General features: G+C 51.9%; 3 protein-coding genes across 7 annotated transcripts; 2 read left to right on the forward strand and 1 right to left on the reverse strand.

Annotated features, from left to right (window-relative positions):
• Window positions 1-32: 32 nt before the first annotated feature.
• On the forward strand, window positions 33-830 carry EMC6 (ER membrane protein complex subunit 6). Its single transcript, XM_040082359.2, has 2 exons — window positions 33-184; window positions 283-830. The coding sequence occupies exon 2, from the start codon at window positions 325-327 to the stop codon at window positions 655-657; it is 333 nt and encodes a 110-aa protein (XP_039938293.1). The 5' UTR covers window positions 33-184; window positions 283-324; the 3' UTR covers window positions 658-830.
• Window positions 831-1,296: 466 nt separating this feature from the next.
• Window positions 1,297-17,942, reverse strand: P2RX5 (purinergic receptor P2X 5). Of its 5 annotated transcripts, none has more exons than XM_040082358.2 (12): window positions 17,826-17,942; window positions 8,597-8,747; window positions 8,119-8,238; window positions 7,143-7,218; window positions 6,723-6,819; window positions 6,278-6,358; window positions 5,651-5,789; window positions 4,941-5,077; window positions 4,606-4,699; window positions 4,074-4,139; window positions 3,650-3,732; window positions 1,297-3,264 (listed from the first exon to the last, which is right to left on the reverse strand). In XM_040082358.2, exons 3-12 carry the CDS (start codon window positions 8,215-8,217, stop codon window positions 3,189-3,191), a joined length of 948 nt encoding a protein of 315 aa, XP_039938292.1. In that variant the 5' UTR covers window positions 8,218-8,238; window positions 8,597-8,747; window positions 17,826-17,942; the 3' UTR covers window positions 1,297-3,188. The 5 variants fall into 5 exon arrangements, with proteins under 5 accessions (XP_039938292.1, XP_039938289.1, XP_039938288.1 ...); XM_040082355.1 differs by lacking the exon at window positions 17,826-17,942 and adding an exon at window positions 10,857-11,111 and having other exon boundaries at window positions 8,167-8,238; XM_040082354.2 differs by lacking the exon at window positions 17,826-17,942 and adding an exon at window positions 10,857-11,038.
• Window positions 17,943-18,207: 265 nt separating this feature from the next.
• HASPIN (histone H3 associated protein kinase) lies at window positions 18,208-22,576 on the forward strand. Its single transcript, XM_040082456.1, has one exon. The coding sequence runs from the start codon at window positions 18,208-18,210 to the stop codon at window positions 20,977-20,979; it is 2,772 nt and encodes a 923-aa protein (XP_039938390.1). The 3' UTR covers window positions 20,980-22,576.
• The last annotated feature ends 1,198 nt before the right edge of the window (window positions 22,577-23,774 follow it).

Raw genomic sequence — 23,774 nt, forward strand, 5'->3', positions numbered from 1 at the left:
CCTCCCCTCCCGCGCGGCCGCGTCCCGTCGGTCCCCACGCCAAGATGGCGGCCGGGCGGTGTCGCCGGCGCGGTCGGGGCGGGCCGGGCCCGGCGGGCGGCCCGCGGTGACGGGCGCTGTGCGGGGTTCCTCGGCGCGGTGCGAGGCCTGACGGAGCGGCGGGGCTGCGCGCAGTGGATGAGAGGTACGGAGGGAGGGGAGGACGGGCGGGAGAGCCCGCGGGGCTCTCCCGGCGGCCTGAGGCCGGGCAGGCTCGTACAGCGTGTGTTTGCTTCACCTCAGTGTCGGTACGAGCGAGGAGGTGCCCGAGCCCGGCGCGGAGCCATGGCCGCCGTGGTGGCCAAGCGCGAGGGGCCGCAGTTCATCAGCGAGGCGGCGGTGCGGGGAAACGCGGCCATCCTGGACTATTGCCGCACCTCGGTGTCCGCCCTGTCGGGAGCCACGGCCGGGATCCTCGGCCTCACCGGCCTGCACGGCTTCATCTTCTACTTCCTGGCCTCCGTCCTCCTCTCCGTGCTGCTGGTGCTGAAAGCCGGGCGGCGGTGGAACAAGTACTTTAAGTCGCGGAGGCCGCTGTTCACGGGGGGGCTCGTGGGAGGGCTCTTCACCTACGTCCTGTTCTGGACTTTCCTGTACGGAATGGTTCACGTGTACTGAGCGGCTCCGGGGCTAACGGAGCAGCGGGACTGTTGCCAAAAGTCACTACACAATAGGCCGGCTCACCTTCCAAACTGTTGTCCATGGCTCGTGTCGTTAATGCTGTTGGTAAATTATGTCCGAGTACGAATTAATCAGTAGCACTGTTCTAATTAAACTGAATGTGAAGCACCGCTTGGATGCCTCCTGTATTTGTTTCCTTGTTAAGGGATAATTTCTGTCCCTGTGGGGTTTGAGTCATATAATCCCTTGTATTCTTTGTGTTTTGGATACACACACTGGTTTCGGTCCCCTCTGGATGTGCTGCCTGTCCCTCCACACAAATACTGGAGCAGTAACACAGCACTTTGAAATAATCAAATTATTTAAAAATAATTCCACTGACAGAAGGAAATAAGTGGATGTAAAGGTTTGGGACAGAAATGTACATGCAAACGTTCTCTTCCATGACTGCCATCAATAAATGACACTGTCACAGGTCTTTGTCACAAAAGGGCATAATTCCATTACCCACCATCCAGATAATGCCTTCCTTATCGCTCTGTTCCTGCAAAAATAAGTGATTCATTGATTTGCTTACATCAGTGTGTCACCAAGAGTGACCTGAAAAAACGCTTACAGAACACTCTAGGGGAGCAGTAGCCTAAAGTGACACATTTTATTGCTGAACACATAACACAAGGAGAAAAAAAAAGTCAAAGTCAAGAAAGGAGCTCCTGAGAAGGAATCTGGTTATGTTTTATTAACAGCAGGGGTTGAAAGGAGTTGTGTTACACAGTCTAAATAAAGGAAACATTCTAGGGGGTCTGGGAGGCCTGAAGACAGATTCAGGAAATAGCTTTGGTCTTCTCACAAGAGGATGTTTTGGCAAGTTAAAACAATGGTTTCATCAGAGCACGGTCAGCTTTGCACGTTAGGAGGAGCTGCTTGGTTGCCAGAAGTTGTGCCAGGCCCTGGTGTCACACAGGGGGTTGCTTCACCGTGTGTTTCACCATCTAGAAATTACTCAACTCCAATCAAACCCTGACAGTCAAAAGCCTGGGCAGCTGTGGTGGCAACTCTTGTACAGTTCCCTACGTGGTGACTTGTGTTTGCCTTGAGGAGAGACTACTGACACAGAGAGAAGGTTTTGGATGAAATCAGAGCACCAGAAGTACACAGCTTATCCTAAATGAACTCCACTCTTTAATTCTTTTTTCTAGCCCTGTTTGTGACTCACTACACAGAAGCAGAGAGTGGGAACTAGACTGGGTGGGGTTTGCTGTCAGTGACTGGGTTCAGAGGTTGCCACTGCTAATAGAGGTGAATTTTAATTGAGGATGAACCTGTACCTCAGAGTAATGACCTTAAAGAAGCTGAAGCAGAGGTGGGTGCAGCTGCTGGTGCCATTTGTGCAGACACTCGATGGCAGCAGCTCCCTGATGCCAGCCTCAGCTGCTGCAGCAGGAGCCCTTTAACGTTTGGTATTCAAAGAGTGCACAGAAACATTTAATCTTCATCAGGACAACTCCCAGTCAGCGGTGATGGGGCAGCATTTATAGAACACAATGATATCCCTCAAGCCCTTTTCTGAGATTAGTTCAGTCCCCACATGAGCATAAATGGACAAAACGGGCTGCAGGAAGACTGATTCTGCTGAGAGACAAGCACTTGCATTTTCTGGAGGTTACTGGTGTTGAAGTAGCAGGCAGATGTCTTCCAGCTTTCCCTGCTGTTGGTGGCTTTGGAGGAAGCTGGCACAGCCTGTGTCCGTGGCAGAGCTGCCCTTTTCAGTCTGCAGCACAGCCCAGGGTGCCATGAGAAACAGAAGCGCTGAGTGCCCCGTCCAGATCTGCTCACCACGAGAAATCGGGCAGTGATGCAGGAAGGACAGTCCCGAGCAAACGAAACCAGGCACTGAAGGAAGGAGGCAGAACCTGTGCAGGTGCTTCCAGGGCCGCGTTGCTTCTCGGTGCATCAACCCCCAAATTGTGGCTGTCCTCCCCTGCCTCAGGCCCTGCAGGATCACAGCAGCTCCAAGAGCTGCTCCAATGCCACATTTCCCTGCACTTCTCAAGCAGAGCAGTCCTGCTGCTTCACACCTAGTGTCACATCACCCAGGCAGGAGCTGGAGGCAGCGGCTGCCAGGGCAGCAGAGCAGGAAACAGTTGGATTTCAGCTTCAGCCCTTCCCAAAGTGCCAGTGGTGGTTCCCATCACAGCTTTTCTGCACATGGAAGCAAAGCACAGCCACAGGACAACGCTGGCTATCGGCATAGGTACAGATATATCTATCAGTGGATACAAAAATGTTCATTTGGTGCCTTCTTTGTTCTTTTATAAAAATCCTTTTATAAATCCATAGTGATGACACACTGTTGCGAGCTCAGGATACCAGAGAAATCTCAGGGAAGAAAGGCAATCTTTAGAGAAGGCTTTTTCCTCTGGGAATCCTGATCTGGGGTATGTCCACCTCCCAGTGCTGGTGTGATGATGCCACACCTGTGTGGATTTCCTGGAGCAGGGCTCCAGCTGGCAGAGCCATTGCTGTGCCTAGAGCCCGCCGAGCTGGTCCGGGCTCTGATTCCCGTTCAGCGTAGGGCTCGACAAGGACTTCCTGGAGCTGGACCTGGGGAAATAAGCACAGTGGCAGGATGAGCGGCCTGGGATTGTTTCAGGAGGTAGAAATGTTCCTAGCCAGGCCTGTCTCATCCCAAAGGCCGCTGCACAAAATGAAAGCTCCAGATCTCAGTTTCATGAGGCTCTTGGAGCTGCCCCAGTTCCACCTTCGGTCGTCAGCGACTAACGGCACGAGGCCACTGCCAGCCCGACCATGACACAGCAGCTGCCTTTGCTCCCCAGCTCACTGCAGCAAGGAATTGCAGAGGAAGCCAATAACTTGGCCAAAATCATTTGGAAGAATTCATTTCCCTGGAACTGTGCTCCTGTATCTCCTATTTCTATAGCTCTTAACAAAAAGCCGTTATTTTTAACACAAAGCCAGGCCCACTTACTTGACTTCCTCGTATTTTTTGCCTCGATAAAAGTTACTCTTCTTGATCAGATACAGCAGCACCAGGTCACAAAAGAAAGCTCCCTGCAAAGGGAAAGAACTTGTGTTTTATCTTTGAAATGGGAGAGGAAGTGTTCTGATCTAGTTAGAAATTAACATTAATGAAAGGATAACTGGTAGAAGCTCTGTTTTCCTTCATTCTCTATGCATTTTCCAGGATATGTATATATTATATACCCCCTGTGGGGTTGTTTAGACTACCAGGTTTATTAAAAAATGCTTTTAAGATATGACAGACACACACTTGGCTGAGTAGTCTGAGCAGTAAAGATTCTGATAGAGAAGATTTAAAAACCCCATCCCATTTTCATCCCATTCGGGGTCTGGGTCCCAATATGTTACTTGAAGACAAAACATTCACTTACAGCTCCCATGAGTGCCAGCCCTGAGCTGATATTGATAACGGTGGGAATGATGTTAAATTTTCCTGCCTGGAAGAAGAAAGGTCATGAAGCAACCCACAAAACAAACTCAAGGGTGTGGTACTGGGGAAGCTGCTGCTGCCCCTGGGTGTGTTTTGTTGCCACGCACAACCACAGGGGATTTGCAGTGAACAATCTTGGAGGCTGAAGGTCCGTGTGCCTCAGATCTGACTGTCCCTGGCTGCGTTTCTGAGCTTGCATCATCCCTGGATTAGGCTGCTTTTCTCTCTGCAGTGCTTGCATATGGAAAACGAGTCTCTGGAGCACATTTATTTCTGTTGGGCTTTACATGAGCCTGGTTTTAAGTAGAGGAAGTGCAGGCTCAACTACACTCCAGGTGATCTCTCTTACACGGGGTTAGCTCCACAGGGATGGATGGGAAAATTCCTACAACAAGCCAGAGAGGCTGTCCTCACCTCAGAGCTGCCTCCCCTCACTTTCTTTCTCTCTGGGACATTCTGGCCTGGGCCCTCACCTTGCCATTCACCATCACATCGAAGCGGATTCCGTACGCTTTAATGAGCGTCCGGTAGTCGACCCCCTCAGCATCCCGGTAATATTTGGCAAACCTGGAATACAAAAATGCTGGGTTCAATTCCACCTGCCCCTCTCTCACCCCTTCAAACAGATCTGTTCCCTTATCAAAGGCAGCTTTAGCTTGCCAGGAGCACTCCCTCCGTCCCTCCCTCCTCCACAGCGCTCTGTGCTTGGCACAAGGCTGGTGCCACTCCACTGCCAACCTCCAGCATCTGCAAGTCCAAGCAGCCCAGCCCAGCTGTGGTCCTGCATTGTGCCCTCCTCTGTACCCACCTGAAGTTGTAGCCAGAAGAAATGGATGTTTCTGCAGACTTGTTATCCAGCCGGCTAAAAGAATAGTGAGGATTACATTCAGAAGGGGCTTTATCAAGATCACAGTTCCATTCAATCTGAATTCCTATCACACCACCCTTAAAAGAGAGAGACAGGGTGAGTTGTTTAAGCTTAGTTCAGTTAAAGTGTCTTCAAATTTGTCAGACCCTGGGGCAGGTTTTCCCCAGGGGCAAGAAACAGCTGCACTTTTGGTCACAGACACTCCTGGCTGGGCTGAGTTCAGGTGTGTGATATTAATCCCGTTATTACTCTACAACCCCGCCTCTCCCTGTGCTGGTATCCTGAGGTTTCTCATCCCAAGACATTGGTTTCATTCCACACGTCAGTGGGGAAGATGATCTTTTATGCAGGAGTGGATTTCCAGAGTTCTGGGTTTAAACCAACAGTGTAGTAACGTTGAAATTACACACGGAACCCCTGCTGGCAGAGCAGCAGTTTGGGCAGCCCTGACTAGAAGATCACTGACCCAACCAACCCCTTTTAGAGGTTCCCCCATTCCCTGGGGACAGCATAAAGGAGACCAGCTTGACTTTAAGCACTGGCACCTCCGCAGTGCAGCCTGGACAGGAGGCAGCTCCCTGGGCAGTGACTCCTCACAACCTCCCAGTGAGCCAGCTGGGAAGACACAGGAGCCCCAGGGCCACTCCTACCTCCGAGGCCATTTCCTGGAAGTTGCCCCCAGCCCAGCGGACGATGTTCCCCAGCACGAAGATGGGGCAGTAGGGATGCTCCTGGCTGTACCGACAGGTCTTCAGGTAGGACTCATTGTCAGTTGCCAGCACATTCATCCTGCACGCAGGAAACACAGAAATCAACCTTGGCTCCCTCTTTCCTTGCCTTCACAGCCTGCACCAGGACTACAGAGACAAGAGGCTTCTCCAACACCCCTGTGCACACCAGCCTTGCAGTGTCTCTGCTGCTGGCCTGGGGAAAGCAGTCTGTCCCCCCAAAAATGACCTCCTTTTCCTCCAGGAAAGGACTTGGCCAGCTGAATCTGGCCTTAAGAAAGGACTCACACAGAACAGATGACGGCTCCAGGGCCACCTGTTTTTCCCAAGGAAAAACAATAGGATTTTAAAAATGCCTATCTGAGCCCAGGACAAGAGCCAGGACATGCACATTTCTACACTGCCTTAGTTTGTTCACATTGCAGCAGCAAAGGCAAACAACTATTTTTAAATTTCCATTTTTTGCCAGCCTTGTCCAGGCACTTCATTTTTTTGGAAGAAAGGGAATATCTGTCAAACAGGAGCAGCTCAGGAACCTGAGGCACTTACTTGGAGAACTTAAACTTGGGGAAGCGGATGGAGTTCTTGATGTAAACAGTGAAGTTTTCTGCGCTGCCCAGAAGTGGTTTCCTGCAAGAGAAGGGTTTGTCCTCTGCCTTTGTCCCCTGCCCACATGTGAAATCTTGAATTGCCATTCTAGAAACAGCTTCATCCAATAGTTCGGATGGCACCAGGCCAGCTGTGCCACTTCCCCCACAGTGCCAGCAAGGGTTTGGTGAGGAGCGTGCAGGTTCAGGGGACAGCCTGAGGGCTGGGAACAGCCAGGGAGAGAAGCAGGGGGAGCAGAGGGCCAGTCCTGCCAGGGGAGCCTTGTAGAGCCCCCTCCTGCACTGAGCAGCCGACATTCGAGCAAGCACCCAAGCAGAGGGGACACAGGAACTGCCCTGGGTGACACACAAGCCAAGCAACTCAAGCTTGGAAACGAGACACGTACTTGGGCTTGGTTCTTTTCTCCACTGGGCACCAGGCCAGTATCTCACAAGTCCCTCTGGTGCTGCCCTTGTCTTTCAAACAACGGCCAGTCTTAACCCCTGCGAGCAGACATCACAGAAAAGGTCACACCAAGCAGTCACCTCCTCTCCTTGCCTACAGGGCACGTGAAAACAGAGGATTCTCCCTCTCCCTGCTGTGAAAGGGCCTCTCAGCTGGAACAAACACCCTCTTGTTGTGCCTCTGAGCAGCCCGGGGTTCCCTGGCCCAGCCACCACAGAGCTGTAAGCAAGGCAGGGATCTTAATGAGAGAGAGGAAAGGAAAGAAAGGCCCTTGGTGCTCTCTGCAATCAGAGATCTGGGGGTGTAACCAGGCTGAGGCCTCTGAAGGACACCAGACACAGCACAGGGACACTTCCCTTACCATTGCCAGCCACCACGGCTTTCCCTTCCAGGCAGTCCGTGTCCTTGTCACACAGGGCATCGGGAATGCTGGCACTCTGCAAAGGGGAAAAGGACACAAGTGAGAGTGTGACAGGACACCAGAGCCAGAGGGGTGAGAAAGTGCTGCTGACGTGGGGTGAATTCTCTGTGTGAGCACTAAAACCACACAGCTGAGGCGGTAACTGGGGGTCATGCAAACACATCCCACCACCAGAGCACCAGCATTCAGCCACGCTGTCCCGGTTTTGTGTCCTGCTCAGTCTGGAGAGGGGCAGACTGGAAAAAACCAACATCAGTACTCACCAAAACCAGGCAGGAGGCCACTTTGCTTTAAGATAACCCTGCCTTGGATCTAAGCCACAAAGTTCTCTGGCCCAAATGTGCCCCAGTCCTGGCTGCACAGCCAGCAGAGGACAGCAGTGCCCTGACCAAGCCAGCTGTGACATGGGAAATCCATCTGAGAGGACACAGCACTCCCTGCACAGCCAGAGACCTCCTTCCCCAGGCTCCAGCCCATTCCAAACCTCTCCAGAGAGGATATTCCCCATGGCACAAAGACCTCCTGCCTTTGGCCTTCAGGGCACGTTCTGGAAGGTGCTGAGCAACCATCCCGTGTCCAGAAGGAAACGAGAGCTGGAATGTTCAGCACTTTCCAGGATGGGGCTCTTCAAAAGCCTCCTCTCCCCATAACCAGCCCGAGTCACATCGAAGCTGTTGTCCCAGGGCCTTCCCTAGCCCTGAGCAATCACTGCCTGGTCTCATCTGCAGCTGGGCAGAAATTCAACACCACCTAAAGTCAGGAAGGCTCTACATGATCAGTGCCTCTGGAAATCAAGGCAGCTGAGGCTCCCAGGCTTACAGCTTTCCCAACTGAGTTATTGCACTACAGGAAAAAACACTTGTCTTTCATCCTTCCTTTCTTTGTTGCTCCAGAAGTGTCCTCTGTCAGTTCTTACCCCCAGTTTTCCCGGGGTCTGGGGGTCAAGGGGCTCAGTTCTTCCTACCTCAGGACAAGTGGCTTGTCTCTGGTTTGGGGTCACAATCAGATTTGTCATAACAAAGAAGACGTTTTCACCCTGCAATAAACAAAGAGTTAGAAAACTTGGGTTACTTTTAGAGTACTTGTAATAAGGAGCATGAAGCTCCCTTCAGAAGAGAACAACCCCCTCTCTCCACGGCGTTGCAGGCCGAGATACAACATCACCCTTTGTGTGGATATTTGTTTGGATGCATTCCCTCACGCTGTGGGTGCACACACAGCCATGAGAGCCAGCCCACGCTCCTGGGGGGAGGCAGAGCACCCCCAGCATCTCAGATAAAAAACTCCCCACAGAAAACCCCCGCCAGCATCACGTTCTTGTATCCCAGCTCCTGCTCATTCACAGGGAAGGCCTGGAGAGATCACTTCAGCACGCACACGGGGGTGATGCCAACCTGGGGAGGGATGACATAGTCTGCAACGTCCCACAGCCTCTCCCCCAGCTCCGAGGTGTTGGTGAAGGCCACCCCTTTCAGCTTGGTGATGACAGAGCTCTGGAGGGACGTGTCTGTGTCCTGGTAGCCTTTCTTGACCACGAACACCCACCTGTGTGAACACAGCAGCATCAGGGAAGGAGTCAGACGGAGAAATTCACACCAAGGTCAAATCGAGGCATGCCAATGACACCAAACCCTCTGCAACTGCTACTGCTAATAAAGGATAAACTCCTGGATACAAGCTGTGCTCGTCAACAGTGGATAAATGTGTCACAACAGGTCATGAGGTAAAAAAACCAAAGCCTCCATCTGTGCTACACTCAGCAGCCTCAGAAGGGGAAAGGAAGAGCAGGGCTGTGTCTTTCTCAGGAAGAAAAACAAGAGGAGCTTTCGCATGTTGCAGGGCAGAGCGCGGTTGGTTTCACAAGTACAGGACTCTCACTTTAGCACGCAGCCACAGAGCTGCCAGCCAGCACCAGAGCACGGCTGGGGAGATGGAACCCCTGCAGGTGAGCGGAGTACTCCTGACAGAAACCTGCAGGGAACATTCCCGGCTGGATGCAGGGTCCTCTGTAAGCCAGGGTGATGGGAGCAGCCTGCCTGCACCCTGGGAGAGCTGCTGCCTTGCTGAACGGTCCAGGGAAAGGCTTTGCTTTCTCTCCCCTACTGGAAGCAGCAGGAGTTCCATTTCCCTGGGTGAAAACCTCTGGCCCAGATGAAATACTCCCAGCTCCCCCACAACACTGCAAAAATCACCTGCCAGGACAATAAACCACCCTTGCAGAAGCTGAAGGTGCTGGGGCAGCTTGGGAGAGGGAAAGAGGCTGAATCTGTGGCACAGCTCTCCTTTCCAGGGCTCTCCTGCCCACGGGGAGGAGCCGGGCTGAGCAGCACTGGCAGCAGCCAGCCCTTCACCTGCCACGTGTGACAAACCTGCACACTAACGTTTCCCACCTTGGAAAGTTCCCTGCTTTCCCCTTTTCCCAAGAACACTGATCTCCTCTCCCAGGAGGGCTCAGAAGCAGTGAATTTTCCTTGCATTTTCCACAGTGAATCGTGGAACAAATGGCAGCTGAGTCCCAGAAACAGTCCAGAACGGTTTGCTGATCCCCACCCCACGCCAGCCTTTGGACAGGGACACGTTCCTGTAAGCCCCAGCCACAAAGGAGCCGCTGCAGGGACCATCACTGACAGTGCCAAGGCTTTGCAGGAGGCAATAGACGCCAAAGGAGGAAAACAACCCTTCCCTGTCCACGCTGTATCTCTGTCAGTCCTCAGCGGTGTTATCCCCTGGATTCCTCCTTCAGCCAGTCCGTGCCAGGCTGCCGAGGCTCCACTGGTGCTCTGCTCACTGCAGCAGGCTCTGGGACTGCACAGCTTTCTATAAATACCCCCAGCACGTAAAAATGACTCTGCTATATTTAATCAGTGGAAACACGAGGTGTGGGAAAGGTGAAGGCACCCAGAAGCACAGACTCACAGTGAGGGGGCTGAGTTGGGTGTCACAATCTGAAAAGCCTCAGAAACTCAAGAACCAACAGCATAGGCTGGATAATTCCAGGTCTGAGCCTGCAGGGGCGATCCCTGTGCCCATTACACACCAGTGTGACCAGTCTGCTGCACAACTGGGCCTTTCCCAAGCTAGTCCCGAGCCAAGCCCTGCTCTGAAATGAATGCAAAGCAGCCGACATTCCCGCTGCCTCAGCCCCCACAAGCCCGGCTGCTGCAGCCCGCTCCAGCAAAGAAATCTCCCACTTTCTGCCTGCTTCCCTCCCATCCAGACCTGAGCAGGTCGTGAGGCTGTGCAGAAAACTCAGGTGTGCCCCAAGGCTCAGCACCGTGGCTGTTAATGCTCCTTTTTCCTGAGGAGTCGAGCGGTAGGGTTTGGCACCATTCCCACAAAATATAGAAATAAAGGCATAAATAATGCAGTACAAAGACATAGTCACTGGGTCTATTTTTAACCCGACCTTAATCTGAAAGGTAGAGCTGAATCTAGCCATCCCTAGCAGGCTAAAAATCAGATATAACCTATCAGACATCACAAAATGCAGCTGCATAAACCTGTCTGATTATCTGCATTGAAATCGGGAGGCACAGCAGGCTCTCACTGTGTGCAGAGCACCCTAATTTATCTTCATCACAGCAAAATCCATCTTTTATCACAGCAAAATCCATCTTTAACGCGGCAAAACATGAAGCAGAGCGCGATCCTTACCCCACCAGGTAAGCCAGGATGGAGAGCTGCACCACTCTGTAGAGGACCCCAACCTTCTTGTTCTTCGCAATGACGTATTTCTCCGTTTTGTAATCGAAAAGAGACAGAAACAAAGCCTTCCAAGCCACCTGCCCCATGCTCCCAGCTCGCTCGGTGGCTGGAGCAGGCAGAGCTCGCACCACCCACACGTGCAGAGCATGGAAACCTGAACCAGCCCCGATCCCTCCCTCCCTCCTCCTGCTCGCTCAGAGCCCAGCAGCTGCACTGTCACATCCTCCCCGAGCTGCTCCCCCGCTGATTCATCCCTTGGGAAAGCCCCTCTCCCCCAGCAGCTTTGCCCCCTCCCAGGTTTCATTCTCTCCCCTCACAACAATACGTTTAGAATGAAATATTTTATAGCATAAAGCCACGTCCACGCAGTTCACGGAGCGCGCTGAGCTGTGAGGGACCCAGGAGAATCACCCAGTGCAACTCTTGGCACTGCGCAGATACCCCCGGATCCCACCCTGTGCCTGGACGCTCCTGGGGCTGTGTCAGGCTGTGGGCATTCCCTGGGGAGCCCGTTCAGTGCCCAAGCACCCTCGGGAAGAACCTTCTCCTGATCTCCAGCCCAGCCCTCCCTGCAGAGCTGCAGCCGTCCCCTCAGGTCCTGTCACGGGTCAGCAGAGAGCAGAGCTCAGTGCCGAGCTCTGAGGGGACACAGCCACAGCCTCTCACCATTTCTGACCGACTAAAGCCTTCCCTCAGCCTTTGCAGGGTGCCAGAGCATTGGGTTAAATTTTTGATTTCTCTAACAATTGTGTGAGCAACCAGAACCAGGGTCCTCGACAGTCAACCCAGATACCCGCCTGCTTCCCAAAACCCAAATTAGGAAACCAACGAATAAATTCTGCACGTGCCTAAGGAGAAACCAATGCTTTCCAGGAACTGGAGCTGAGGAAACAAGCACAGGTTGACAAAGAGGACGAGCAGCCTGGGGGTGTTTTGGGAAGCAACGTGGGCAAGAGGCTCCCAGCCAGGCCTCTCTCACCTCACCCCAAATGCCCCTTTTGCATGCAGCTGAGACGTTAATTTTATTTCTTTAATAAATCACAGCAAAAGCTCCAGATTTCAGCTTCATGAGCTGCCCCAATTCCATCCTGGGCCATGAGGGACCAACAGCACAAGGCCAGTGGCAGTCCAGTGACACAGCACCTGCCTCTGCTCACCGCAGCAATGAATTACAGAGGGAGCCAGTAATTGCTAAATTCATTTCTAGAAATATAATTTCCTGTAATTTACCTCTGTTTGCCATTAACAATTACTGCGCTCCTGTAGCTCCTTTTATTTCTGTCAGGCAGAAAAAAATAAAGCCACTGCCCTGCACAAGTCCCCGCCCTGGGAAAATGGTTCTCAAGCTGTCAGGCTTTATGAAAATTTTGTCCTTCATCCTCCTTAAATTGCATGTCAAATTTAAACAGATGGATCTGGCTTTTAATGAAGTTGCTCCAAATCACAAGAGAATCACCACCAGCGTCATAAGGAACGAAACACTCATTTTATCCCTTATCCCAGAGCCATCCCTAGAGTTCCCCTGCAAAGGGAAAGAAACCTTTCTGCAGCACCTGCAAAACTAGAACACAAACCACCTCGTGACCTGGTGGCTGCCAGAGCAGCTCACCCTGAGCCTCTGTAGTTATCTTCCAGGTCAATTAATCTGAGAAAGGTAATATATATGTATATATATCCTTAGTGTGAGAAGTATTCTGCCCTAGGTGAGGTCTGAAGGAGCAAACCACCTTGGACCACTGAAATTAAAATAAAAAGGAGAATGTGAAACTGACACTTTCTTGTGGTTTTGGAGGCATCAAGTAGAGGCAGAGATGTGATAGCTGTTTTGGAATAAAAAGTTTCCATTTGTATCAAATGTGCCTCAGAATACGCTCTGTGGAAGCTAAATTTTTGCTGACAGAGCTGTTGTTGCAAAAATTTAGGTCGTACTGAGCAGCAAAAACAATTTAGCTGGGACTTCTTTGGGGTGTTGTTTTTATCACCTGGTTTTCACAACCTTGGCGTTTTTCTCTTGCCTGGAAATCAAATCTACTGCTGGGTTTGTCAAAGCATCTGTGGATGTTCAAAGAAAAGCAGTTTCGTTTGTAGCGGGGGACTAAATAACACAATGAAAGATGCAAATAATGTGAGGTCTCTTAGTTCTTCTCGAGGGACAGAGGCTGAATGTTCACTGCAAGGTATCTCCCTTTTTGAATTCCACATCTTGAATTTCCCATTAAAAAAAAAACCAAACCCAGTTCTGCATTATTTCCACAAGGGCTGTTTGCTCAGTCTGGGATTTCTCCCAGGGAGGATTTCTCCTCCAGGACTGAAACTCCTACTTTCTCTCTCTCTCTCTCTCTCTCTCTTTTTTTTTTTTTTTTCCCCTTCAATTCCTGCCATGCCACACCTGTATTCAATTCCTCACACTGCTGACAGTGATTGCCTTCTCATAATTCACACATACTCACAGGACACACATCTCTGTCTGCCCAGACTTCTCCTCATCTGTTTTACCTCCAGAGCTGATCTCAGCCTCTAAAAGCCACCTGAGGGGACGGTGAAAATTAAACTTTCAACCTCTGCCCTGATCCAGGGCCCTTTGAAACACTGCAAGGTCACATCTAAGGCTGGGGCATGGAAAGATTTCAAGCTCAGCCCAATCATATCTTTAAATTACACCCAAACAGAGCATGTGCTTTGCAGGCAGCGACAGACAGCCCTGGCCAGGACAGTCGTGATTCACCACGGCTGCTTTTGGGTTTTTGGGCTCTCGTCCTGGTCACTTCCAGTGCCAAAGGATCACCCCCAGGGACTGATCCCACCCTGCTGCCAGCGGCTCCCAACGGCTGACTCAGAAACGCTGAGACATTTCTCCAGCACTGAAATGTTCCTGCAGCAAATGTCTGAGCGATGCAGATTCATCTTCCCTCAGAAACAGGCGCCAGAGCAGCGACTGAAATAGCAGAGAGCTGGGGAGGAAGTGAAGAGGAGATTTGGCAAGGAAACGAAGGCAGAAAAGGCAGAGGTCAGCTCTGTACATCAGCGGTTTCTTGTCACGCTGTCACACTTGTAAGTCAACATCTACAAAAAAACAAGGTGAAGAGTCAAAGTTGAGAGAGGAAGTAGCTTCAAACCACAGCTCATGCCCACAGAAATCAGTAACACCAGGTATGAGCTGCTCGCTGAAGGTGACGGGTTTGGATGCAAGAACAAAGAAATGTGTGGAGCCCGTGGAGAAAAACGCTCTGTTCAGCTTCCCTTGAAATCCTGGCTGGGGCTTGGCTGGGTAAATCTGCCACTCTTTATCCTCCCAACCAGCACAGCTGCACAGCCAGCCTCAATGGAAAGGGAATTGGTGGGAAGAGTTCCTGTCACAGTCCACAGGAGCATCCAGGAGTGGCTGTAGGAAGAGAAGGGAGATGGGGGAGTGCTGAAGCTGCAGAATATATCCTGTCTTTGACCCAGCCCTCCATTTCCAGGAGAGCTGTTCTCAGCCTTGGAATGTGTTCCGTGTTCCTCCCCAGGTCCTGAATCTCCTGTACAGAGTGCAGGGATGTTGTTATTATTAGCTGCAACATTTATCCACTCCTCTCCCCCAGCCCAAGGAGGGAAAGTGCTTGAGGAAGAAGATCAGAGAAGGAAAAATAGTGCACACCTAATGAAACCAAGCCATCATGGCCTGATCTGCGAGGGAGCTGGCACTGAGTCAGGTAAGAGGAATTAATAAAAATGCACATAAAACACTGCTGAGAGGCTGAGTGCAGGGATAGCTGGACCAGCAGTGCTGTGCTGCAACGATTTCACCTCCTAAAGTCAGACAATAAAAGCATCGCTGGGAAATAAGAGAAGAATGTTGAATCAAAGCCTGAAAGGTGAAGGGGTTTAACAGAAAGTGTATTCACATTAACCACTGATTCAGAGGTGAAACCCTGCTCTTGAATACACCCAACAGATCAGCATTTACTTCTTTGATAACAAAAAGGCATGAAATTGGTCCTGGCTTGGAACCTCTGCCAGTTCTTCTCTTGCCGCAAGTACTGAGGAGAAACCTTCATCCCCTTCCTCCACCTTCCTCATGGAAACAGCTAGAAAGTCTACACTGTGGCCTCCACCCCTTCCTCCCTGGAATTACCAGCTGGTAGCTCCTTGCAGCCACAGGAAAACACAGGAGCTACTCAGACCCGACCCCCAGAGGAAGGAGTTTCAGCCTGGCACCTGAGCCCACCTCAGGTCTGCTCTAAACCAGTGTGACCAGTTCCCAGCTCCCCAGTTCAGCACGAGGCTGATGTGTCCCAGCTGTGCTGCCCGGACCAACTGGAGCCAGCTCGGCCAAGCTGGGAGTGGGGGAGCCAAAGAGATCTCTTTGTGGCAGAGCAGCATCGCTCAGCCCGTTCACCCCGCTGTAATAAGGACAGGAAATGTCTCTTTACAGCTACAATTCAATTATCCTCCAAACAAAGCTGCCCCAACAGGCCCTGGAGCCCAGCAAAGCTCTCTGTGGCTGATCTCTGATGCCCTCACGTCAGTGCCCTGTGCTTTGTAATGAACTACTGATGCCCTTCTGCTGCTGAGCTGAGCTCCCTTCCTCCTGCAAACGCCCAGGTCGCTGCATTCTGTTCTGCAGACCACAGATCCACCGCTCTGCACACAAAGCTGGCAGCTTCTGAACACGCTGAGGGAAACCCAAGGTTTGGGAATCTTCCTGGAGTTTGAGGAAACCATAAGCAGCTGGTGTCATCCCTGAATAAAGCAACATCACAAAACACCTCCTGTCCTCCTGTGGGAGGCACAAAACTGTGAAGAAATGCAAAGCTGGATGTAAGTGAGGCGGCCCACAGAGATGACACCAGGAAACTGTGGCTCTGCAAACCCTGTGCCACCTTTGCACGAGGCAGAGAGGTCATGAACCATCCTGCCAGCTCCGAGATCTGCAGCACCTCCTCTGCCCACAACACCTGGCCCCCAAAAACTGCTGCCAGCTCCTTCACCTGGCTGGGGACAGGCGGCTCCTGACCCTCAACGAGGCGTTTGCAAATCTTCTGTCACTCCGGGAGATGCCACAGCTGTGCCACCACCACACAGCCAGGCCACGAGGCTCCTGCACAGGGGACTTGATTCAAAATGTAGATTGCAAATAAATTTAGAAGCAGACACGGCCAGGCTCCCATGGAAACCGCACAAAAAGCCAGCTGTGGTTTGGATGAGCTGCGCCTTGGCAGTCTTGGCTAATCCCTTAAGTGCCATCCAATTACTGCAAATGTGTTTGGCATCTGCTGCAGCGACTGCAAAGAATTAAACGGTCGATGGCACTCGCCGGAAAATACAGAAATCACAGAACACTGTAATGCATTTAGGAGAAAAAAACCATCTAAAAAGGAAAATAGCATTACCCATTGCAAGAGCTGCCCTCCTTGAGAGCCATAAGGGACAACAAAAGGCATCCAAGTAATGAAGGAAGCTTAATTCAGAGAAGAAACTAGAAAAATAAATGAGAGAAAGATTGTTGTTTTTCCACCAGGCAATATTGGTTAGGCCAAAGGAGACAGGAAATCTTTTGTCTCCTGAAGGTCTGAATGAGAAATCTTTGTTTAATCTGCTACTGTCTGTAAACACTCATTTGGTCTGTGGGGTTTATGATCAACCAAACATGACAGAAATAAATAAAACAATCACAAAAATAGGAGACAGAGAAAGGAACGCTACCAAGTGTCCGTCCTTGACTTTCTTTGGAATCCACAAAGCGGGACCGAGATCATTTCACTGGAAGGACACAAGGTCTGGCCAGGCATCTTCTTTCCCCAAACCCTCCAAATTGCAATTACTGACAACCTGCAGCTGATAAATCACCAGTGTCAGTGTCTCAGATTAAAGAATTAAAGATTTCCCTGTGTTCATTAGGGAAAGGGGAGCATTCAGGCTGAAATCCCTGAAAGAGCAAGAGGCCTCTGCTTTAACTGCAATCAGTACAAGAGCTCCATACAGAACCCTAAATATTTTCTGCTCTGCAATGGCAAATATCCTCCCTCTGCTTCTGTCCTGCAGGCAAAACCTGATTCCACTAAATTCAGAGGCAGAGCAAAAGGTCCAGAATTTAACCCTGGGACTTGATTGCTTCTCTAGGCTCAGCAAAACCATCTGGATGTCCCACTTGCTGCTGCCCCAGGGGAAGGTCCAAACTGCTTGTGCTATCCCCACTTTTCAGTGTTAAGGTTCTCTCGCTTCAGACCCAGGTGGAGTTCTCTACTGAAGACCATTTCCCCCCCGGTTTTTCCAGGGATCCGCAGGACAGCTCCGCTTTTTAAGAACGGAAAAAGAAGCGAAAGCACCAGAAAACCTGGGCTGCTTTCCAGCGACGCCTGGCTGAGGCTGCGAGAACCGCGCGGTGCCGTGCTGCCACCAAGCTGCGCCCGCAACCCGAGCGACAGCCGCGACACCGCCACACCGAGACCCGCAGCGCTTCAGGAGCCCTTCCACCAGGAAAAACTCCCGGAGGAAGCAGGAGAGCTGCAGCATCTCTGCCGAGCCCTGAGCGCCCCTCGGGAGTGAGTAAAACACCCCGCTTTCTCCTGCGGGGTGAGGGAAGAGCGTGGCTGGCGGGGAAGCAGCCGCTGCAGGGCAGTGCAGGGCAAACCCAGACCTGACCCCGCTACACGCCTGGGGCGGGATTTGCGAGAAATACATCGTATTTTTACACATGGATAGAATACATAGAACCACAGAGTGCTGGGGTTGGAAGGGACGCTAAAGACCCTCTATTCCCAACCGCTCTGACGTGCAGGGACACCTCTCCCTATCCCAGGTTGCTCAAGGCTTTATCCAACCTGGCTGTGAACGCTGCCGGGGTTGAGGCATGCCCATCCTCCCTGGGAAACGCGTGCCGAGTGTCCCCACAGCCTCCCGGTAAGGCGACACGTTCTGTACACAGGTGCAACACACCTATACGGCCGTATTCCATGCAGGCGAGTAGAACACAGGTGTCACACCAATTAATTCTGCCGTCGCAGAGTGCGGACGGAGCAGCGCCCATCCCGGGAACCCTGAGACGCCACGGAGCGGCTGCCACGGCACCGGCAGCAGCGCCAGCACCGCCGGGACACTGCGGGACACCGGGCGGCGACACCGGCACGGGGAGGGCGCGTCCGGGGCGCGGCATATGGGCGTGTCCTCCAGTTGGTCCCGCCCTATATGGGCGTGTCCTCTCGCTGGCCCCGCCCCTCCCGTGTGGGCGGCCGCGGCCGCTCTCGCGCGCTCTCGCGATACCCGTTCGAACGGACGGCGGGCGGGCTCCCTCAGAGGGCCCGGCCCGCCCGGCCCCGCCATGCCGCTGCAGCCGCGGCTGCTCCGCACCTACTCGCGGCGCCCCGGGTACCTGCGCCCGCTGCCGCCGCCCGACACGTGGATCTCGCCGCCGCAGGACCGCAAGCGCCTCTTCAGCTCGACCTCCGCCGCCTCCAGCGCCGCCTCCGCTTCCAGCGCCCTCTCCGCTTCCAGCGCCGCCTCCACCCCGTCGGACGACCCCGACTTCTCGCCGCCCGGCAAGCGCCTCCCGCAGGCCTTGGGTAAGCGCCCCGCCTGGGCCAGGCGGCTGCGGACCCGCAGGAAGGAGAATCGGGCGCCGGCCGGGAAGGAAAACCGCGAACCGGCCGAGAAGGAGAACCGGAAGCCGGAGCACCGGGGGCGGGGGCAGGAGACCCGGGGCCGAGGAAAGGAGAAGCGGGAACCGGCGGGGAAGAAGAGGAAGTGGAGCCAACAGAAAGAGCCCCGCGGGCGCAGAGAGGAGCCCCGGGCGCCGTCGCCGTCCTCGGCCTCTCCGTGCCCGTCCCCGCCGCGCGGTTCGCGGCGCCGCCGGCAGGGCTCGCTGTGCGCGGCGCGGCGGCCGCTGCTGTGCAGCACCCCGCAATGGGCCCCGCCGCCCCGCCGCGCCCCGCTGCTGCTCAGCTCCACCGCCGACAGCGGCTCGGCGCTCGGGGACAGCCCCCCGCCCCGCCGCCGCCCGCCCCTGCGCCTCAGCTCGCTCCTGCTCAGCACCACCATCGAGGGCGGCTCGGCGCTGGGCGACTCCCGCCCGCCGCACCGGCTGCTCCGCAGCTCGCCCGAGGCGTGCTCCGGGCGGCGGCCGTCGCTGCTGGGCGCTGGAGAGGACGTGCCCGAGTGGTCCCGACCGAAAGGTTTGGCTCGGAGTTGGGAGCCCGAGTCGGGGCTGCGGGGGTCCCGCCGCGTTCTGAGGTCGGCGGTGCGGGGACCCTGCCCGGCACAAGCTCCTCCATCCCCAGAGAAAGCCCCAAGCACTCCCCAGGAAGCGCTGCCGCCCGTTGAGGGTGAGCCACAGCCCCCTGCGCCCTGTGACAGTGGCACTTGTGAGGAGCCCTGTGAGGTTCCAGCTCATCTCACGAGAGATTCGGCAAAAAGCAGCTCGAGCTGTCACAGAGGTCTAGACAAGGAGTTCCGGCTTGTGCCAGTGGTGGTCCTGGATGCTCTGGAGGTGCCAATGAAATTGAAGAGCATGAAACTCAACAAGCAGGCCGATGTTCAACCTGCCTGCCTGCAGCCAGGATCTCCCGTGGGCCGCCAAGGAATCCTGGAGAACAAATACAAAAGGACCAAGGGAGTCCCTGGGGAGGGCAGCACCTGCAGGAAAGCTTGTATCAGTGGCTTCAGTGCCAGCCGCTGGGGCAGGCACTCCAGGCTCCGGCCAAAAAGGCACAAGAACAAGAGACAGCAGCAGCCCAATAACTCCTTCTTCAGACTCCAGACGAGGAAAAAACGAACTCGAAAGGGAGCTCTGGAGATGTCTGTAGGTGTCAGAGACAATAACTCTTCACTCCTCAATGGCTCTTATTCCTGGGCTAGAGTTCGAGCATCTCTGTCCTTCCATAAAAAGAAGAAAGTGACCACAGACGAGAGTTTCTGCAGCAGCATCCTCTGCACCCCTTCAGGGAAATCCCAGCTTTCGGGGTACCAAGCCAGCCTCTCTGCTGGTAAAGCTCAGGGCTGCTCCTGGTTTGCTTCCTCCATGGTCCTGCTGGCTCCCAGGGATTCCTCCTCTGTCCTGGAGCTGCTCCTTACGGATGCAGAGAAAGTGTTTGGAGAATGCGACCAGGAGGGGCCTATTGCTTTCGAGGAATGCATTCCTTTAGACAAGATGAAAGATTGCAAGAAAATTGGAGAAGGGGTGTTTGGAGAGGTGTTCCAGATTGACAGCGAGAGAGGACCTGTGGCCTTAAAAATAATTCCCATTGAAGGGACTGAAAAAATAAATGGTGAAGCTCAGAAGAGCTTTGGGGAGATTCTGCCTGAGGTAATAATTTCCAAAGAACTCAGTCTTCTGTCTGAGGGCTCTGTGAACAGAACCCTGGGGTTCATCAGCCTGTACTCTGTGCACTGCGTCCAAGGGGCCTATCCCAGCTATCTCCTGGAAGCCTGGGACAAATTCCACAAAGAAACGGGCTCGGAAAACGACCGGCCAGACTTCTTCGGGGCCCAGCAGCTCTTCATGGTGCTGGAGTTTGAATTCGGAGGCCGGGACTTGGAGCGCATGAGGAGCAGCTTCTCCTCGGTGTCGTCAGCCAGGAGCATCCTGCACCAGGTCACCGCGTCCCTGGCGGTGGCAGAGCAGGAGCTGCACTTCGAGCACAGGGACCTGCACTGGGGGAACGTGCTGGTCAAAAGAACGGAGGAGAAGGAGCTGCGGTACGTGCTGAACGGGGAAACGCGCTCCATCCCCACGGCTGGCATCCACGTCAACATCATCGACTACACCCTGTCCCGGCTGGAGAAGGATGGGCTCACCGTGTTCTGTGACCTCTCCACGGACCAGGAGCTCTTCCAAGGCGCCGGGGATTACCAGTTTGACATCTACAGGCAGATGAAAGAGGAGAACTCCAACTGCTGGACTGACTATCGGCCACACAGCAACGTCCTCTGGCTGCACTACCTGGCTGATAAACTTCTGAAAGGCGTGAGCTACAGGAAGAAGGCATCGACTCCTGCCCTGAAGAAAATCAGGACGCAGCTCAGCAAGTTCCACAAGGAAGTGCTGACCTTTGAGTCTGCCCATGATGTTCTGCACCACAGCAGCCTGTTCCAGTGAGCAGGGGTGCAAGGACTGAGCCACTGGTGTTGCCTTTCTCCTCTGCTTTCTGTTCGTGTTGGCACAATGAAGTGTTCTGATTGGTTCCCCATGTGTTTAATACATTATCAAAAATGTCCTAAAAAAAATCCCCCCCGGTGTCTTCTGCTCTAAGATACCTCCTGGTTTTGAGGGGTGTTGGAGGTGAGACAACAGAGCTGACTTTGGAGAAAGGAGGGGGAAAAAAGGACTTCTTCAGGCTCCATTAATGCTCTGAATTTCACATAAATATTCTTACCATTTTAGCCTTAGATTATTAAAAGTTCTTTTCTTACTGTATTGTCTTTTTTACAGATTATTTTTTTTAAAGGTAAAAGCTCTTCGGTTCTGGACAGTGAGGACAAGGGTTAAATATTGTTGGCTCACTGGAGACAGAGGGGAAAACCCATCCTTTGCTTTAATTTTGGCAAAATTTATACCTGGAATGAAGGTACAAAATGTAAATATGTGAATTTTGTGTAAAGGGTTTTAAACCCACTAATCTGCACTAATCTGGTTTGTTTTGTTTTGTTTTTTTTTTTTCCTGTCTTAAGGAAGAGGTACCTGATTGTGAAAAAAATAAGACAATGTACCTGTGTTCCTGATTTTTGATGGTTATAATGTTGTGGCCTCGTTCACTGATAGGAACTCAATTCTGTAACCTGGTGGTAGCACTGAAGCGATTTCTTCATTTATCTGTAGAAGAAAATGCCCAAGGTAATAAATGTTCTTTAGCCCTGACTGCGGATGGACCAGGTGCCCTAAACTGGAAGCTCTCCTTACATCAAATCCCAATTCCCTGTTTTCAAGGAGTCCTTTGCTAACATTCCTGTTTATTAAAAAACTTGGGCTAAAGAGAACAATAAATCACACTAAAGTGAAAAGTGAATTAAACTGTGACCCCATGACACAGGTGCATTAAGAAATTAAGAGGCAGCATCATCAAATTCACTATAACTGGGATGCTCGTTGCAGTCTAAGAAAGAAATGCTGTAAATGTGCATCTCAAAGATTCATCTTGGACCCTCTCTTGAAGTCTCCTTTTTACAAAGCCAGCAAGGAGACCCTGGGATGGTTTTATTGTTCTGCCTTCCAGACACTGCACAAAGTGACCTGACAAGCTGCAGTGCTTCAAATCATCAAGATGGAAACTGTGCTGGAATGTTCCCAGGCATCCTCTCAACCCCTTTTCCCCCCCTCTAATTAAATAAAGTACTGCACTGTAATTGAATGGTCTTAAAACCCACTCTGGTAAGGCCTGCAGTGAATGCTTATGTGACATCAAGGAGTGTTCCTCAGTCACAATGGTGCTAATTTCATTTATGCTTTAAAAAAAAAAAAAAAAATATGGATGAAACCACATTAATTTTTGCCTGCCTTGGTGCTTTGTTTCTTGGGGATTTGAGAATTGATTTTGGCTGTACAGGAGGGATGGGGCAGTGGCAGGAATTAATGCCAGGGGAGGTGACAGCCCCCAGAGGAACCTGGTGCAGTAATGGTGGAGATTCTGAAAGCTGAAACCTCGGAAGGTTTCCCTGCAAACCAATTGGCTGGTTTGTGAGAAGGTAGTAATTTTCATTAATCAAAATGTAAAGCTCCTACCTCCCCCCAGAACTGGACATTAAATTCATATAGAAAGCTTTGCTTTAAACTGTGCATGCAAGGAAGTGCAGCTGCCAGAGCTGAGCCCTCATTTCCTTTTTTAAAGATGCTCTCTGATTAAAAAAGAACACATGGAAAAAATATCGTGTACTAATCAGCCCTCATAAATTTTAATGGGAGGATGGTGACAAAAAAGGAATTGGAATAGTAAATTTCCCCTAATCAAGTTAAATGCCCTGAACATGTTTTCATCTGAGTGAAAGCTTTACTTGGAACAGAGCTGGATTATACATTTTAAAGATCTGCTGTCCCTGCTAATGAAAGAGGATGCCAGAACCCAGTTGGCCTCTTCAGAAAACACAAGATTTTTAATACACACCACACCGAAATTAGAACCTTAAAGGGTGCTCCATCTTTTACTGAAATAAGTTTGAGCAAAGCTAAAATTATCCAAAGGGAGGGAAAGATTTTTCACATGGATCCAAAGGGATTAGGAGAGTGAAAAGAGCAAGCCTAGTTTTGTGTAATTGGTAAATCAGATGGATTCCAAGTAGGAATTCTTCAAATTCAGGTCAAAGTGGATTTTGTGATGAAGCCAGCAACCCTCACTTGGAATATGCTTTCATCCAAGTGCCAGATCTCTGAAAATTTTGCCTATTTTGATGGAGAAGACAGATAGAATATGGATTGGCCTGGGAATACTCTGTAATTTACCAAGGTGCTGTTAAAACTTGTCATTTTTGCTCATTCCCTTCTGGAAAAATGAGACATTAAGTGCAGGAATATGAAAATGATCTCTTGCCTTGAGAAGCTGAATGAGGAGGAAGAGCAGCTCTGGCCTCAGTGTAGAGAGAGAGAATGAAGAGCAGCTTCTCAGAGTATCATTCAGAGGAAGGAAAGAAGGTAAATTGGTAATTTCTGCCCAATTCTGCAGTCCCAGACTGCAGCAGTTAATGGTGCTGCTGGTTGGCCACAGTGCCTAGCAGGAGAGGAGGCTGCCAAGGGAGAAGGAATTCTCCTTAGAGCTGAATAAAAACAGACTGGGAAATTCAACTCGGCCCCAGAGTGCTCCCATAAAACAAATTAGGTACAAATAGCCCAATAAAAGCTTGAGAGCCTTGAATCAGATAAATCCAGTATTTAGGTTCTCCTCCTAACGAGTGAAATGCTCCTTC

The sequence above is a fragment of the Hirundo rustica genome, chromosome 19 (genome assembly GCF_015227805.2).
Source record: "Hirundo rustica isolate bHirRus1 chromosome 19, bHirRus1.pri.v3, whole genome shotgun sequence".
Taxonomy (NCBI): domain Eukaryota; kingdom Metazoa; phylum Chordata; class Aves; order Passeriformes; family Hirundinidae; genus Hirundo; species Hirundo rustica.